General features: G+C 42.3%; 1 protein-coding gene across 4 annotated transcripts in view; it reads right to left on the reverse strand.

The window, feature by feature from the left end:
- The window catches only part of LOC108703957 (interferon-induced very large GTPase 1), a 36,394-nt gene extending 23,888 nt beyond the window's left edge, over positions 1 to 12,506 (reverse strand). The window contains exons 1-4 of one of the 4 annotated variants that reach the window (XM_041576362.1): positions 12,333 to 12,506; positions 6,588 to 6,712; positions 6,391 to 6,477; positions 3,690 to 3,740 (exon numbers count right to left, since the gene is read on the reverse strand). In XM_041576362.1, the coding sequence (XP_041432296.1) occupies positions 3,690 to 3,740; positions 6,391 to 6,477; positions 6,588 to 6,672 (223 nt within the window). In that variant the 5' untranslated portion in view covers positions 6,673 to 6,712; positions 12,333 to 12,506. The remainder of the gene's footprint in view (positions 1 to 3,689; positions 3,741 to 6,390; positions 6,478 to 6,587; positions 6,713 to 12,332) is intronic. The other 3 variants (XM_041576361.1, XM_041576360.1, XM_018240268.2) reach the window with 3 other exon arrangements.
- Between the last annotated feature and the right edge of the window lie 6,164 nt (positions 12,507 to 18,670).

The following is an 18,670-nucleotide window of genomic DNA, read 5'->3' on the forward strand; positions in this document are numbered from 1 at the left end:
AGAGATTGGCATCTTGGAAAGTGAAAGTTTGTAGGTAATGGGGTAATGATATTTCTCCCTTTTTATGAAGTAAACAATTTCTTTTTTAATTCCTCCTTTAATTTTTAAATGTGACTTAACTCTAAAGCAGGAAGTAGTGTTCAGGTTTTTATGTAACACATCCAGTCACTCCAGCCTTTATACATTACATTTTTGCCTAACAAACTATATTGAAAACATTTTTTATTTTGTACAGCCTATTTACCTAATTTTTATACTGAACTGTTCCTTTTAGAAAAACACAGATTCTTGGCTTTCTTTGGTCCCGGGAACAACAGAAATCCAATTCTTCACAAAGCATCACCTATTCAGTATTTAGTCATTAAATTGAACTTTAGGGGGGTTATTTATTAAAGTTTGAATGCCAAAAACTTGAAAAATCCAAGTTTTTTTTTTTTTTACTATAGAATCCAAATTTTTAGTGGGAAAAAAACCTCTGATTTTTTCGAGATTTATTATACCGAGGATGCAAAAAGTCTGAATCCAAAAATCCTGTTCCTTTGCAACTGATTCCACGGGTGTAGTATGATGTGCCAAAAAACTCTCCCTAACACGTTGGGGCCCATTCACTAAGTTCGAGTGAAGGAATAGAGGAAAAATAGTTCGAATTTCGAATGATTTTTTTGGCTACTTCGACCTTCGACTACGACCTTCGAATCGAACGATTCGAACTAAAAATCGTTCGAATATTGGACCATTCGATAATCGAAGTACAGTCTCTTTAAAAATTTCTTTGACCCCCTAGTTCGCCACCTAAAACCTACCAAGGCCAATGTTAGCCCCCATAGGCTTCCTAACAATTTTCTGATCGAAGGATAATCCTTCGATCGATGGATTAATTATTATTATAACGATTATTCCTTTGATCGTTCGATCAAACGAATTGCGCAAAATCCTTCGACTTCGATATTCAAAGTCGAAGGATTTTAATTCGGCAGTCGAATATCGAGGATTTATTAACCCTCGATATCCGACCCTTGATACATCTGCCCCAATGTCCTCTCATAGGCACCTAAATAATTGATGGCCTAATCCTTATCTCTAAATTCTACTGCACATTCAGTCTCTACCGCAATCAGCAATGTCTGTTGCGTGGAATAAATATGGATTGCATCAAGCAACTCCCCCCACCCCTTCTATTATTGAAGTCACCCACTTAGTGTTCCGGTATCTGTAAAAAATATGAATTACTCTTAGAATTCCTTTAACCACCTTTCTCCAAATTCCCCTTCCCTTCCCATTAGGGTTGCACCGAATCCACTATTTTGCATTTGGCCAAAACCCCCTTTGCAAAAGATTCCGGCGAATACCGAATCTGCCGGGTGGGAAGGGGAAAACATTTTTTAGTCCCTTCTTTTGTGACAAAAAGTCATGTGATTTCCCTTCCTGACCCTAATTTGCATATGCAAATTATGATTCAAATTCGGTTCGGCCGGGCAGAAGGATTTGGCTGAATCCGAATCCTGCTGAAAAAGGCCAAATCCTGTCCGAACTGAGAATCACTATAATATTTCAGATCAATTTCCAATACAGCACTTTATTTATTACATGCACGTTAACGATACACAATGAATTACATTCAAATGCACAATGATCAATTAGGTATATGAAATTGGCACTGAGGAATTTTTCTTTCAACTTTTTTCACAACTGGACTGGGGTATCTGGGCCGTGTTGAGACTTCAGGCCCACCAGACAATTTACAAATGGTCTTCCTAATTTATTCATTGTGTTTTACTTAATAATTAACTGTTCATCAGTTAAGCACATAAACTAGCAGCCAGGCAATGGTTCAAATAGTTAACCTGAGGATTAATCTGCTTTTCACATGCCAGGAGGGGTCATTGGTATTGAAGAAGGATTAAAGAAGGGTTGCTAGCTGTTTGGGCTATAATGTGCATCAGCAGCTATGGTTAGATATGACCTCTGCTGCTGTTAATCATTAAAATCCAAACTTATATCTGTAGGATCTGTATGAGGTACCACACAAATGCTTAACCATGGCCACCTGTATCCTGTAGTGACCCTTCATTTCTGTGGAGCCCTACTTAGGACACCTTAGCAGAAGAAGATCCAGGGTGGAGCATCATGTTGTTCTGTCTTAAAGGGGAAGTAAAGTGTAAAATAGAATAAGGCTAGAAATGCTGTATTTTGTATACTAAACATAAACATGTACTTACTGCACCACAAGCCTTATCAAACAAATGATTTATGCTTTCAAAGTTGGCCACAGGGGGTCACCATCTTGTAATTTTGTTATACATCTTTGCAAGACCAAGACTGTGCACATGCTCAGTGTGGTCTGGGCTGCTTAGGGGTCATCATAAATGATCAAAACAGCACAAGTCAAATAATATCTGCCAGAAGCCGATACAGCAAGACTGATTAATAATCAGCATATACAGACTGCACTGGGTCCTGTGTTGTCATGTAATCTAATGTGGATTTTATAGTTTTTGTATTGTTTAATACAAACTTTCTCCAACTCCGCAGAACTAGTGGCTGCAGCAAAATAATCCTTCAAATAGAATCCCAGTTTATCTGTTTAAATCTGGCTCCATGATCTTTGTCCCTGCAGCCGGAGTTGGAAACCATGGCTGGGAAGTAAGGCGGGGGCTCCCCCTGCTGTTCATAAGTATGATTGTTTCCCTGCAGGGCAGTTAGGGACCGTCTGACAATTCCTATGCACAGCAGTAAATGAAGGGAGAATTTCACTGCATACACTCAGGTTTCTTACAAAAACAGTACACATTTTTTAATTAAAGTATATTGGAGATAGGTTTCTTTTTCATTAAAGAAAGTAAAAATTGGATTTTATTTTTTGCCTTTACATGCCCATTAAATATAGATCTCTGGTGGCGAAAACAAAACTATCCCACCTACAGCTAGGGTTGCCACCTTTTCTGGAAAAAAATACCGGCCTTCCTATATATTTATCTTTTTTCCCTATTAATAACATTGAGATCAACCAAAATTTTTACCGGCCAGTTTGCAACCCTACCTACAGCCCCTCCCAAGGCAGTGATTTTTAAATAATGCAGCTGTGAACTGCCCCAGGGGGGCCCAAGCTATGGCTAAGTGGTTGTGGTAAGGGCCAATTGGGGTGAGGTTTCCTGGACACTGACAAAAAAAGTTAGAATAAAATTTCTGCTCTAGATGTCATTGGAAGGAATTGCTGACATAGGAATGCTTTCTTATCTCTGTAACCTCATGAATAACTAGGGTTGCTACCCGGCCGGTATTTTACCGGCCTAGCCGGTAAAACACCTGCCAAGGCCGGGGCCGGTATTACAAATTTACCGGCAATGTAAATTTGTAATACCCTTAAAAAGACCCCCTCGGCCAGCCCCCAATCCCTTGTAAAACTTACCTTGTCCTTCGGTTCTTGTCCTGGCCGTGCCGTGGCCCCGTCCCTTTGTGACATAACCCTGCCCCCTTTGACGCCACGTCACGCCCCCTTTTTGTGCCCGCCCCCACCAGCCGGAATTTTTTTGGGGAAAAGGTGGCAACCCTATGAATAACAAAAACTTGCACCTCAAAGGGAGGGGACCAAAAATGTCTGAAAACCACTGGCCTGGGAACGTCAGGTTTTCCTGGAAGCTAGAGGAGAGAGTGCCAATGGACAGTGGTTTTGTAGCCCATGAGCTTACCTGTCTCTTCATCAACATTTCTTTTCTTTTTTTCTTTGATTTGCAAACATTCTGCAAAGATAAAAAATGGATTTAGTTAAACCTAGAAAAACAAGGAACAGTCCTTTGTGGTTTGACTTCCATCATTTCTCTGGTCTCTGAGGAGAGACAGGAAATACCTGGGCTTTCATTTCTATAGGCCAAAGAGGGCTCAGCCCCTTTTGTTTTTCTTTGGAAAGTAACTACTATTTACAAAAAAAAAAAACATTATGAAATGAAAATACTTTTTCTTATTTCCTTCTGTTCAAAGCGTTCTTTTCACTGAAAATTTGAAAGAGAAATTTTGTCCACCTTGGACACGAGTTTTTATTTCCTTTGGGCAAGGAAAGACGTTTTGGGGCCAGGTAAGAGAAACAAAATACAATCCGTTATTCTCTGATAACACTGAAAACCAGTAACTGGTAAATGATAAACTGGTAACAAATAAATAAAATATTAATAAATAAAATACAGAATAAGTGTCCGGTGGCTGAACGACAAGTCATTTTTCTTTTGCTGCCATAATAACGGGCCACATTAGCAACAGACAGCCATGGTGTTTGTTCTGGTATTTGTTCCTAGTACTTGCCATGTATTATTCTAAATACTAATTAGGAGACTTAGAAAACTGCTACAGCCATTAAAAATCAACATCCCTTGGGCTGTGTGTAACGAGTATACACCCTGTCCCCCACTTGCTTCAACACACAGCTTTATAAGTCACCTGGTATGAGAGCTCAGAATGAGGCTTGGCATGCAAACAGGAAGTGTCCCTGCATTAGAAAGGCCAGTTGGAAAATATCCCACGAAGGGGTCCATTTAGTTCGTAAAAATGGTCTACAGTATAACCCATCGCCTATTATCAGCTGAGAATATTCTAGCGACAAAATTTAACGCAGCTTACATGTTTACTAATAAATAAGAATGAGATATATGAGTATAATGTACTGGTACATACATAAGAATGTACCAGTACATTATACTCATTTAGATATAGAAGAATTGTGCTTAAAAAAAGTAGTGTTTCAGGCTGATTTATTGAATATTTCTGCAAAACCCCTAATAATCCCTCCCTTCTCTTCCACTTGCTGCTCCCTGAATTCCCAGGCTGTGCACTCAGCTCACTGCACTGTAGGACAGGAACCAATCAGCAGCTAGCAGGACCTGATAGGGAACTGAAGCCTGTCTGTGCTTGTGTGACTGCAGGGCTGTGATTGGCTGTCCCCCTCCTACTGTGCTTCTGGCAGGGACCGTTAGGACACGCCCACCCCTCATGTGAAACACAGACAGGGACCAGAGAACATCTATAGGGAGCTCCAATAAAGGGGCTATTTTTAAAGATAATATTAATGTTTAATTTAATAAATTCACTATAAATACATGTATAAGTATCATTCTTTCATAGTGCAATCACTCATTTTCACTGCTTATGTATAAAAAAAAAACTGACCATATTCCTCTTTTACTGTACGACTTCTGTCTTTTTTTCACATAATGCCGCTCTCCGGGTGGCGGTAAAAATTTCAGACATATCTGCGGATTTTATGGTGTTTTTTTTCTGGCTACTAATCGCACTTTAGTAAACTGATCCCTAAATGTCTATTTTAAAGGGGAACTGTTGTGAAAATGAAAATTGAATATAAGCTTCATCATACTGACATAAGAAACTTTCTAAATACAGTACAATCAATTAAATATGAAATTTTATCTTTGCTATTCCTCTCTCAGCATCTGTTTCTCTTCATTCTCTCTTTATGCAGCAGTTGGGTGTCAGATATTCATTGACAGTTAGATCCAATATATCTTATAGGGGGGCTCCTTTTGCCTAGAAGATGTATTAGAGGTCACTCTATTAAACTCACCAGACATCATGTCTCTCTACATGCAGGATTTGTGCAAAAGGCAGTTATTTTGTTATATTTTGTTTGTACTGGAATCAGTTATTTGAGTGAGCGCTAATACATCTGCTAGGAAAGGAGCCCCCCTATGAGATATATTGGGGGAAATGTAATAAACTTCAGAAACACAAAAAGACCTGTACAAAGACGCGTGTGAACGCTACTGAACATGTTTGCGTCCTTTTTGACAAATTAAAGACCTCAACGACTTCATCGCAAAGTTTTTAATTACATTCCCCCTATTGGATCTAACTGTAGGGATGCACCAGATCCACTTTTTTGGATTCGGCCGAACCCCCGAATCCTTGACGAAAGATTCGTCCGAATACCGAACCAAATCCTAATTTGCATATGCAAATTAGGGTGGGAAGGGGAAATTTTTTTTACTTCCTTGTTTTGTCACGCAATTTACCTCACCGCCCTTAATTTGCATATGCAAATTCGGATTCGGTTGGGCCTGGCCGAATCCCGAACCGCTTTCTGGATTCGGTGCATCCCTATCAATGAATATCTGACACCCAACTGCTGCATGAAGAGAGAATGAAGAGAAACAGATGCTGAGAGAGGAATAGTGAAGATAAACTTGATTATTTCAGAATTTTTAATTGATTGTATTTAGAAAGTTTCTTGTTTCAGTATGAGGAAGCTTATATTTATTATAGTAATTAAAAATAATCATTTTCGGGATAGTTCCCCTTTAAAATGGAATCCAGCCAATTACGTATATTGATTTCAAATCTGCGAGGTTGAACATTTTTCATGCATTGATTTCGTCATCTACTTACTGAATAACAGCCAGAGCAATCCCACTGTACATACAACTGAGAATATGCAGTATTGTAGTTTCATTTCCATGATGTCCATTTTTCTGCCTGTGGAAAGAGGAGATTATATCTATAAATACAATCAGGACTGTGTTTTTACTCTTGCTGAACTGCAGTTCCCACTGTCATCCCTCGCTACATACACTGATGATCCTAACCTTGTATGGTCCCGAGCAATGTAATCCCCAGAAATGTGCTGAGTAGAATTAAAGTCAGACAATGTAGGCGTTTTCTGCACCTCATGTCCACAACATTGTGGGTAACTTTGGGCCACTCACTGTAACTGAAAGAAACACCAGAAATGATATTTGTGTTCTAGATATTCATTGTATAATCATGTTATTATTGGCATTCACTAACCCAAAATGGCAAGCAGCAGAATAACCCACATAGGGAAACCTTCACCTTTGTTCACCTTTAAATTAACTGTTAGGGGCACATTTACTAAGCTCGAGTGAAGGATTCGAAGTAAAAAACCGTAGAATTTCGAAGGTTTTTTTTGGGTACTTCGATGATCGAATAGGCTACTTCGACCTTCGATTCGAAGTAAAAATCGTTTGACTATTCGACCATTCGATAGTCGAAGTACTGTCTCTTTAAAAAAAACTTTGACTACCTACTTCGCCACTTTAAACCTACCGAGCTACAATGTTAGCCTATAGGGACCTTCCCCGTAAGTTTTCTAAGCTTTTTCTGATCGAAGAAAAAATGTTAGATCGATTAAAATCCTTCCAATCGTTCGATTCGAAGGATTTAATCGTTCGAACGATTTTTACTTTGATCGATCGAAGTATTTGCGCAAAATCCTTCGAATTCGAATTAATTAACCCTCGCTATTCAACCCTTAGTAAATGTGCCCCGTAGTATTATGTAGAGAGTGATATTCAGACAATTTGCTAGTGATGGGTGAATTTATGCCGTTTCGCTTCGCAGAAAAAAATCCATGTTTTGACGCCTGCGTCCATTTTTTTCACCAGCAAATTTTCACGGCCTTTTTGCAAATTTATTCGCCGGCGGCGAATCGAGCAAATTCGTGCCTGGCGAATAAATTTGCCCATCACTACAATTTGCAATTGGTTTTCATATTTTTTTATTATTTGTGGTTCTTGGGTTATTTAGCTTTTTATTCAGCAGCTCTCCCGTTTGCAGTTTTACCAGTGTGGTTGCTAAGGTCCAAATGCCCCTAGCAACCATTGAATAAGAGACTGCAATAAGAATAGGGGAGGCCTGAATACAAAGAGGATTAATAAAAACAGCAATAACAGTATATGTGTAGCCTTACAGAGCATTCATTTTTAGATGGGGTCAGTGACCCCCATTTGAAAGCTGGAAACTATCAGAAGAAAGGCAATAATTCAAAAACTATAAAAAATAAAAAAAGAAGGCCAATTGAAAAGTTGCTTGGAATTAGCTATTCTATATCATACTAAAATTTGACTTAAAGATAAACCACCCCTTTCATTTTTAAAAATCACACTCATCCTGAATGGTGAATTCTATATGATGCCAGACTCCAAAAAAACATTTTTTGAAAATGATGTGGATTTTTATGACCATGCCCATTTTTGTAGCCACACCCCCTAATTACCATGTTCATTTCACAAAATTTGTCAGGTTATGAAAGTTTAAACATATTCCTGTGGTTTTTATGTGTTATTTCAGTTTTGCTAATGAAGGTGAATTGCCCTTTAAGCTGCAAATCAGTTTCCCCAAGAGACCTGCTTAGCTTACATTGTTACAATTACTTCTTTGCTTATCTAAAATTGTTACAAAAGTATCCAAGTGCACCTGCTGAGTGTTCTAGCTTCTCTGCCAAAAGCCAATTCAGTTTTAAAAACTTTTTATCTTTTTCAGGCTGTTCAGTGCAGGAGATCAAAGAGAAAGTGTAACAATCTGGGACTGCAGATTGAGCTGTCAAAATCGGGGCTGTCTGTGAAATACGGGACAGTTGGGAGGTTTAGCAATACCATATGCTACATTTATATTTCCAGTAGTACAAAGGGCAATTTATCAGGTTCATTTATGAAAGGGAACCCCCTGCAGTGACGGATGCACCTATAATGAGCTGTGGAGAATATTCCCTGGCACACAAACTGCAGTTTCAGCAGGACAAGCTCTTGCAATTTTACTTGTCTCCCAACATTCTCCAGAATTCTCCAGATTTTCCCCAATTTTTCAAGGTTCTCTTTAAATTCCATAATGAGCATACGCAATAGCATTCAGTGACATCATAGGAGAACGTTTGGGCATTTATGGGTAGAGTTTGTATGTGTTGCGTATGCGTGTGTATTGCGAATGTGCGCGCTGTGCGTAGAGTTGCCACCACCTTTTAGTTCTGGCCCTACCGGCTGGTGACGTAGTGGATGAGGCCAGAGAGGGGCGGGATTGTACCATTTCGGGAGCAGAGTTGTGATATTTCAGGCGGAGTTGTGCTGTTTTGGGGGTGGCGTTTTGTCATTTTGGGGGCAGAGTAACTCAGTTCTAAAGCCGGTTTGGCCAAGAAGGGACTGCAGTGCTTGGATTAGGTGAATAGGGGAGCCGAGAGTGGTGGATCTGAGGCGGACCAGGGGGCAGATCTGAGGTGGGCCGGGGGCGTAACAATAGGGATTTAAATTTACAGTTTAATGCATTGCCCGTAAATTTGTAATACTGGCCTTGGCTGGTATTTTACTGGCTAGGCTTAGCAATACTGGCCAGGTGGCAACCCAAGCTGTACGTGACAGCCAGTTAGCGGCAATTGTTTTCAGCAGGGTTCCCCACATTGGTTGTCAGCTCTGGGTGATCCCCTTTGCAGTAACGTAACTAGAGGGGGGCGGGCCCTGGCGCGGGACGTGCAGCCGGGCCCCCCTCCATACGGAATCAGCCCGTATCTCTGCCGGAGTCAGTGGTGTGCGAGCTGCCGGGGGGCCCTGAGGGGGTGCGGGCCCTGGCCCAATTGCACCCCCTGCTCCCCCGTTAGTTATGCCACTGCCCCTATGTCTTCCTCCTGTGCCCTGTGCAATCCCCTGCATACAGCACTTGTAAGTACGTGGCCCAGGGTTACTTACAGTAACAGGTAACAGCAAGCAGTTAGAAAGTTCTTTTTATTTTCTTAATTACAATTTGTTGATGCAACTTCACACTGACAGCCAAGTCTTCAGTCACATATCACATAGCCATTTTCAGAATTAGCTTTCTTACTCACAGGATTTTCTGGTATTACCTCTGAATACCAAGGAGCCGTACCAGGGATCTCACTACTTACTCCTGGTTGGGGCTCTTAGCTGCCCTTGATACCCTTTTCCTAACTGCCTTGTACACCTAGTGCCACTATAACACACATCTCCTCACTCTGGCTAAGCCTACTACTTACTTAAGGGCTGGGCTCTTCTTTCCTCCAGCAGGTGTTCTTCACTGGACCACGCCCACCTATCAACTGTCACTCCCGTGGTTGTTTACCCCTATTTATACTATTCCCTTTAGCTCCCTCTAGTGGCCCGGGGAGAATATTACACGTCACATAACACTATTATATAACTAGTGAGAACCTACTGCCCTCTTGTGGCCAAACCCTGTAAATACATTTTTAACACTATAATTTTCAACATTAAAAAAAATCATACATACACATAACAAACATTCTTACAGTTACACCATCATTCACTGCACTTTTCACATAACACCATTTTTATCCACCTTACACACTGCCCTTCAGATGCATCCAGTCTGGGACTCACAGAGATCCAATTTCTAATTGCTCTATACCAGTGCTGTCCAAGTTCTGTGGTACCGAGGGCCAAAATTTTACTGGCCTATGTGGAGGAGGGAAGTCAGTGTTGGTCACTCCCCCATTTAAACCACACCCACTGTAAACCACACCCATATTACCACAAGAACTTTTAAGATCATATCCACATTAACGGGGGTAACACACCAAAAAACCAAATGGTTGGTGCTCACTGCAGGCAAATCCCTCATCACTCATATGTGAGAAATTGAAGTCATGTTAAAAACATCCCCTTAAATCCATATGCCTCATCCTCCCCTGTGGATAATACAACAACCCCCCAACACATGATTAAACACCTTAGGGGCCCTTAACAACACTTTCCAAATGCTAACCCCAAGAACAAACCCCTAACAGGCTTACATTATACAAGTAGGGTAGGGCAAGCAGAGAATGGCACACACAAGCAGCACTGGGCAAGCAGAGAATGGCACACACAAGCAGCACTGGGCAAGCAGAGAATGGCACACACAAGCAGCACTGGGCAAGCAGAGAATGGCACACACAAGCAGCACTGGGCAAGCAGAGAATGGCACACACAAGCAGCACTGGGCAAGCAGAGAATGGCACACACAAGCAGCACTGGGCAAGCAGAGAATGGCACACACAAGCAGCACTGGGCAAGCAGAGAATGGCACACACAGGGAGGCAGGGCCGGGCCAAGGTATTTTTGCACCCTAGGCAAAGGCTTCAATCAGTGCCCCCCCCACCCAGTCCTGCATTACCATTTCCCAACTTACCAGTCATATAGCCCCCTGTACCTGTGCCAGCACCTATCATATTGCCTCCATTTGTACCTATACCAATGGCAGTCAATCCCTCAGATTGCCCCCAGGCCCCAATCTGTACCTGTGCCAGCATAAGCCAGAACATCCATCATATTTTTTCCCCCAATATGTACCTATGCCAACGGCAACCAAAATAATCCATCATATTGCCCCAATTTGCATCTGTTCCAGCAGTAGCCAAAACCCCATCATATTGCCCTCAAACATGTGTGTACCTGTGCCAGCAGCCACCATATTGCCCCATGTACCTGAGCCGGCAACAGCCAATCCCTTATATTGCCCCCAATCTGTACCTGTACCAGCATCAGCCAAACAATCCACACTATTGCCTCCATATATGTACTTGTGCCAGCAGCAGCCAAATATCCATCATATCATCTGTTTACCTGTGCAAGTAGCAGCCAAGATATTGCCCACAAATATGTACCTGTGCCAGCAGCTGCCAAAAGGAAGCCGGGGAGTGATTCTGTCTGGAACAGTCTGGGTCTCAGGTAGAACAGTACAGGCCTTTACGATATAAACAATAGAGGTGTCACAAGTGTGAACAATACAGAGGGATCACAGGTGTGAACAATACAGGGGGTTAAAGTCTGAATTTGAGGGTTAAACAATGCAGGGGCCAGTTTATCTCTGTAGTGATACCTTTTAAATCTTACATATGGTAACCAGACAGAGCATCTGGGGGGCCACAGAAGGGGGGGTCGTGGGTCGCCAGTTGGACAGCCCTGCTCTATACCATACCTCAAAAATGATTGGGAATAAACCGCGCAGCACAATTCTCTCCTCCTGGTGCTCAGTGATAGGGAAATCGGCAAACCCCTTATTCGATAATTGAAGAAGGTCCCCGGCACACAAGGATATCATTCACCCATGGCACCATGCATTGAATTAAACTGCAAGGGCTTGCCCAGCTGAATGATTTCATTTTTCATTTGCAATTACTGTTACAAATAACGCCCATTGCAAAATGTGTCATGAATGTATTACCGGAGAACGGAGCGAATGCACAAAAGAAAAACAGTTTTTCAATGACGTTGCAGTTTAGCACTTGCCTGTAGCGGGCGTTATATACAGGGAACCATCAAGCCTTGTTTTCACTGGTGCTCCTGCCAATGAGCTTCTACCCTGGTTTCCCTATAAGTGACCGCTGGATTCTTAGGTGAGATTAACTTCTCTTAAGTGCAGTCAGGGTGGCATTGTGCAAGGTAAACTTGCCCTTTAATGAATGCTGTCACACACAGAGATCAGTAGCTGACTCGTTATAAGTGCTGGGAGTTGTGGCCCAGTCCTGCCTGTCTATAACTGCACATTGTAAGTGTTACTCAGGGGTGAAAATAAGATGCTCTTACCCCCGGAGATGTCTGTAGTCTCAGCCATGGCTCTGTGGCCCATAATAGGGCCCCTGTTGTATCCCAGCAGCTCCCCAGTAGTAACGAGTATGTGCAGCCGAGCCCAGAGGGGAATATGGAGTAAAGTGAAAGAACAAAATCACGTCTGTCTCTTTCACTTTCACATTCCTGTATGTGGGTGTAACTGGGTGTTAACTACAGGGAAATGGCAGCAGATATCTCCTCTATCTTTATCTCATTATCACTCAGCACAAACATTCCCGGCCAGTGTAATAGAAATCCAAGGAATACAGATTTACATTGTGCAATAATGTTTCCCGTTCCTTTCACATGGCAGTGGGCACACAAAGGGTTAACCCCCCTGCCGTGAGAAAGGTACAGGAAATGACAACATAAAAGGAACTCGCCGTGGCGCCCATTCTTTTTCTTCCTGTGGTGGAAAAATACCCTCTTACCCAGCAGAGCTGCTCTCCCTCTGCAGACCTCCCAACTGTCCCTTTTTCGGAGGGACAGTCCCTCTTTCGACAGCTCAACCCGCAGTCTCTCATTTGTACTGGAAAGTCCCTCTTTTCTCTGCACTGAACAGCCAGAAAAAGAAACAAAGTTTCTCACTTAATTGGCTTTTAGCAGAGAGCCCAGAACAGCTAACAGGTGCAAATAAGATACTTTATAACAATTTTGAGACACAAAAACACAGTTTAGATAAGGAGAAATATTTTCAAACTTTCATAACCTGCCAAGTTTTGTAAAACGAACATGGTAATTAGGGGGTGTGGCCACAGAAAGGGGTGTGGTCAAAAAAATTGCTGCGCTACGTGCGGAAAATTTTTTTTTGTCCCTCTTTTTACTTCCAAAATGTTGGGAGGTATGACAAAGGGTTAATCCCCCTGCCGTGAGAAAGGTACAGGCAGCGCCGTTTCTGGGGAAGGAGCCGCCTGAGGCAATTGCGCTCTCCGCAATCGTGTTCCTGCCTTCCCTCGCCGACAGGTAAGTCGGTGCGACTTACCTGTCGGCGAGGGGAGGCAGGAACACGATTGCGGAGAGCGCAATTGCGCTCTCTCGCAATAGCGCAGCCGAATTTCCGGTTTAAAAACCGGAAATTCGCCTCTTAAAGGTGCAGGAGTGGCTTTTTGCCGCCCCTGGAATCCTGTCTGGCGCTGCCGCCTGAGGCGAGCGGCTCAGCTCGCCTCATTGGCGGAGCGCCCCTGGGTACAGGAAATGACAACATAAAAGGAACTCACCTTGGCGCCCATTCTTTTTCTTGCTGTGGTGGAAAAATACTCTCTTACCCAGCAGAGCTGCTCTCCCTCTGTCTGAAGCTCCTGAGCCGAGACAGGAGGAGCCGATAGGCTCATGGCCATCTGTTGCCAACAGCGCAATAACTCGCAATGCACTCTGTCGAGCGGCGCATGCGCAATAAGACAATGAAGCGCCCATTACTCACGTCCATCCTGAATGCGCTATGCGCATGTGCAGAGCCGGGCCAACCCGGCCAGGCGCCCCAGGCAACCTGGCCGAGCACGGCGCGCATGCACAAAACTACGCGCAAGCACGCATGTGTGAAACTACGCTCATGCGCACAATCGCATTTGCCGGCACCAGTCAGGGAGACACAGGACCGGACACAGGGTAGGCAACAGAGCAGGTGCCTGGCGCCCCCTCAGCTTTGCGCCCTAGGCACGTGCCTACTCTGCCTACCCCTAGTACCGGCCCTGCACATGTGTGAACTTCCGGGTAAGCCTTAAAGGGATGGGATGGCGCCAAAAAATGTTTTTAAAATCCCGAAGCTACTACACTGAATGTGTATGTGGCTGGTTGCTGCTTCTGAAGGCTGAACAGTGTGTATTGACTGTATTACTGAATCCCAGGTGTAAGTAGTTACCTATGGGAGTTTTTCAACGCTGGGAGCTCCGGTTAATTAAACAAAGTAACCTGTGATGTGCATATGTTTTACAGGCTGTCTGTAATGAGTCACAGACGCTCACATTCAAGCGCCAGAGGGACAGATGCAAGAGAACCGGCTCAAGAACTGATGGACTGGATGCAATCCACCTTCAAACAGTCCATGGCTACAATGGTGGATGAAGTTACGGGGAAAAGTCATGAAAAACCTGACTAAACAGGGTTATACACCACCTAGTGGTAAGAGCTCAGTTAGAGGAACTGAGGATATTGAAGACTCAAGCACCTCTGAAGCTGAAATACCTCTCTCTTGATTCAGAAACAGAAGAGATACAACATTCAACATTGAATTTATTGAACCTCTGATAAGACACATAAGAGCTACGTTGGACTTAGATGAGGAAGTTCCTAAACCAAAACAAGATAAAATGTCTTAGTCAAGTAAAAGGGTTCAAGTGTTCCCAGTGCATGAAGTTATTTCTAAAATGATACAATCTGAATGGGAAAACCCAGACAAAAAACTGGGGGAATCCAAACGCTTCACTAAAATGTATCCATTTTCAGAGCAAAAAACTAGGTGTCCACACCCAAACTAGATGCTGCTATTACCAGAATACCCCAACTAACTACGCTACCTGTGGACGAAGGAGTGTCCTTAAAGGATGCCATGGAAAGAAGGCAAGATGCCATATTAAAGAAGATGTTCTTGGTAGGAGGGGTGGCATGCAAGATCGCCGTAGCAACCACCTCACTGGCTAGAGCTAATAACATATGGATTGCAGATATTGAAAATGGCATCAAGTCAGGAGCAGTTAAAGAAAATATACTGGATATCATCCAAGATATAAAGACAGCCAACAATTTTACAGCTGAGGCTTCACTCGATGGATCGAGAATGGCAGCTAAGTCAATGGGAATGGCAGTTGCGGCCAGAAGGGCATTGTGACTGCGCCACTGGCAAGCAGACTCCTAATCTGAGCACAATCTATGTTCTGTAGCATTTAATGGGAAATTCCTTTTTGGAGAACGCTTAGACCAGATTATTTCGAAGGCTTCGGCCGGGAAATCTGCTTTTCTGCCACAGGGTAGAAAAGATAGGAAACCCTACAGGACTTGGTCCAGGGATCAAAAACCCTCCCTTCAAGACACAAAACAGTAGAAGCCAGGAAAACCTTTTTTTTTTTTCAACAACCTGGGAGATCCAGGTTTCAAAATCAAGAACAAAAAACAGAGAAGAACTCAGCATGACGGTGCGCAAGCCCCTCTGGCCCAAGTGGGAGGCAGAATAAAAGCATTTGGGGCAGTGTGGGCTCAACATGTAACAGATCTATGGGTCCTTCAAGGGGGTATGTCCTTCAACTAAAAAGCACCCCCAAAAGAAGCTTCGCGTCATCGACAAGAAAAGATCAGAACAAGACATGAAAAACGTCCAAATTGCCCTATCAGATCTTCTAACCAAAAGAGTCATAGAGGAAGTACCAATTTCGCAGGCACATATTCTCACCTATTTTTAAGACAAAAGCAAAATGGAGCATTTCGGGAGATTCTCAACCTAAAGACCCTCAATCAACATTTAAAGGTTCAAACCTTCAAGATGGAATCAATGGGGCAAATTCACTAAGATTCGTAGTTGCGCCAGGCGCAACTTTGCCGCATTTCGCCACACTTCGCCAGGCGTAGTTTCGCCAGCGCTTCGCAAATTCACTAAAATCCGAAGTTGCGCTCAGGAGTAGCGTAAGGTTGTGAAGTTGCGCTAGCGTTGATTTGCTAAGTAAAGCGAAGTTACGCTAGCGAAGGCTAATTTGCATACGGCGCCAAATTCAAATTTCAATGGAGGAATACGTATCAGCACTACAAATGGCTAGAAAAGCTTCAAAACATCAAATGAAAATTTTATTTTGCCCTACACATGTGCCCACTGTCTAGGTCATGAGTCAGGAAATGTAGGGGGGAAGGAGGGGAGCCCCAAAAAATATTTGGATCTTTTTCAGCCTATCACCCGTCATGTAGAAAACACGCCAGCGTTTTTTGTGACTTAGAAAAATTTTTGACTTTTTTTTGAAACAATCCCTATCTACTCTATTGCGCTTTGCCAGGTCTGTGGTGGTGAAGGAAGTCTAGCGTAAAAGGTAGCGTTCAGTACACTGGGCGCGTTAGTGAATTTGCGTAGTTACGTCGCTAGCGAAACTTCGCCAGGCGTAAAGGTGCGAAGTAACACTAGCGAAACTACGCCAGCGTTCGTTTGTGAATTTGCGCAGTAACGAAAATGCCAAACGCTAGCGAAGTAACGCTAGCGTTCGGCGCTTCGGCGCTTAATGAATTTGCCCCAATGAGAGCAATCGCCATGCACATCTTACATTTCATTCTGATCCACAAAATAATTCTGCATATACATATGGGATTATGGTTCTTTATTTCCCATCCTTTAAATTAAGCTTGTTAAGTCCATTTGTGTGCCCACTGCCATGTGAAAGGAACAGGAAACGAAAATCTCGGTAAGTATAATATGATTTTCCTTTATCATGTGTAATGTAAGGGTTTGTTCACCTTTAAATTAACTGTTTGTATTCTGTAGAGAGTGATATTCTGAGACAATTTGTAATTGGTTTTCATTTTTTATTATTTGTGTTTTTTTTTACTTATTTAGCTTTTTATTCAGCAGCTCTCCAGTTTGTAATTTCAGCATACCTCCCAATTAGAGGGACAGTCCCACTTTTGACAGCTCAACCCGCAGTCCCTCGTTTGTACTGGAATGTCCTGTTTTCTCTGCACTGAACAGCCAGAAAAAGAAACAATGTTTCTAACTTACTATAAATAGATACTTTTGTAAACATGTTGAGATAAGCAAATAAGTAATTGTAACAATATAAGACAACAGGTCCCTTGGGAGAAGTTAGTTAGTGACCCCCCCCCCCATTTAAAAGTTGGAAAGAGTCAGAAGAAGAAGGCCAATAATTCAAAAACTATAACAAAGAAAAAAATGAAGACCAGATGAAAAGTTGTTTAGAATTGGTCATTATATAACATACTAATTTAAAGACGAACTACCAGGGCCAGGGGCTGAACTTAATTAGTATATTACAAATGTACCAGCGACTATATTGCTGCTATATTTGTAATACAGGAATGGGACCTATTATCCAAAACGCTAGGATAATGGATCTTGCTGTAATTTGGATCTTCATGCCTTAAGTCTACTAGAAAATCATATGAACATTAAATAAACCCAATAGGCTGGTTTTGCCTCCAATAAGGATTAATTATATCTTAGTTGGGATCAAGTACAAGCTACTGTTTTATTATTACACAGAAAATGGAAATCATTTTTAAACATTTGGATTATTTCTTTATAATGGGGTCTATGAGAAACGGCCTTTCTGTAATTTGGAGCTTTCTGGATAAAGCATCTTTCCGTAATTTGGATCTTCATACATGTAGGGGCCAATTCACTAACTTCGAGTGAAGGATTCGAAGTAAAAAAACTTCGAATTTCGAAGGGTGTTTTGGGCTACTTCGACCATCGAATGGGCTACTTCGACCTTCGACTACGACTTCGAATCGAAGGATTCGAACTAAAAATCGCTCGACTATTCGATAGTCGAAGTACTGTCTCTTTAAGAAAAAACTTCGACCCCCTAGTTCGCCACCTAAAAGCTACCGAACTCAATGTTAGCCTATGGGGAAGGTCCCCATAGGCTTTCCTAAGTTTTTTTGATCGACGGATATTCCTTCGATCGCTGGATTAAAATCCTTCGAATCGTTCGACTATTTGCGCTAAAATCCTTCGACTTCGATATTCGAAGTAGAAGGATTTTAATTCCCAGTCGAATATCGAGGGTTAATTAACCCTCGATATTCGACCCTTGCTGAATCGGCCCCTAAGTGTATTAGAAAATCATATAAACATGAAATAAACCCAATAGGCTGGTTCTGCTTCCAATAAGGATTAATTATATCTTAGTTGGGATCAAGTACAAGCGACTGTTTTATTATTACACAGAAAAAGGAAATCTTTTTTTTTTTTCAAATTTGGAGTCTAGGGGAGACGGCCTTTCTGTAATTTGGAGCTTTCTGGACAATGGGTTTCTGGTTAACGGATCTATACCTGGCCTTGACAAGTATTTTACCAGTTAGGCTGATTTATGTATCCCTGCTCACTGGAGCAAATATATCATGTACAGTATTAGGGGTCATGTAATAAGGAGTTATATAGTCATTAAACTGTCAGTTACGTATAACAACCTTCATTCCATTCCCCATGAATATCATTATGAGCTTCATATAAATACACATCACTGTCGGCTGCACCCAAAGGAGAAGGGATAGGCTGACAAGTGGGGGAGTGAGATGTGAATGATAAGGGCTAAGGGCTCATTCACTAAATCTTTGCTCTTATAGGAAACCTATGAAACGTGCCACTTGGCTCTGCTCCATAC

This window comes from Xenopus laevis, chromosome 9_10L (assembly GCF_017654675.1).
Source record: "Xenopus laevis strain J_2021 chromosome 9_10L, Xenopus_laevis_v10.1, whole genome shotgun sequence".
Taxonomy (NCBI): Eukaryota; Metazoa; Chordata; class Amphibia; order Anura; family Pipidae; genus Xenopus; species Xenopus laevis.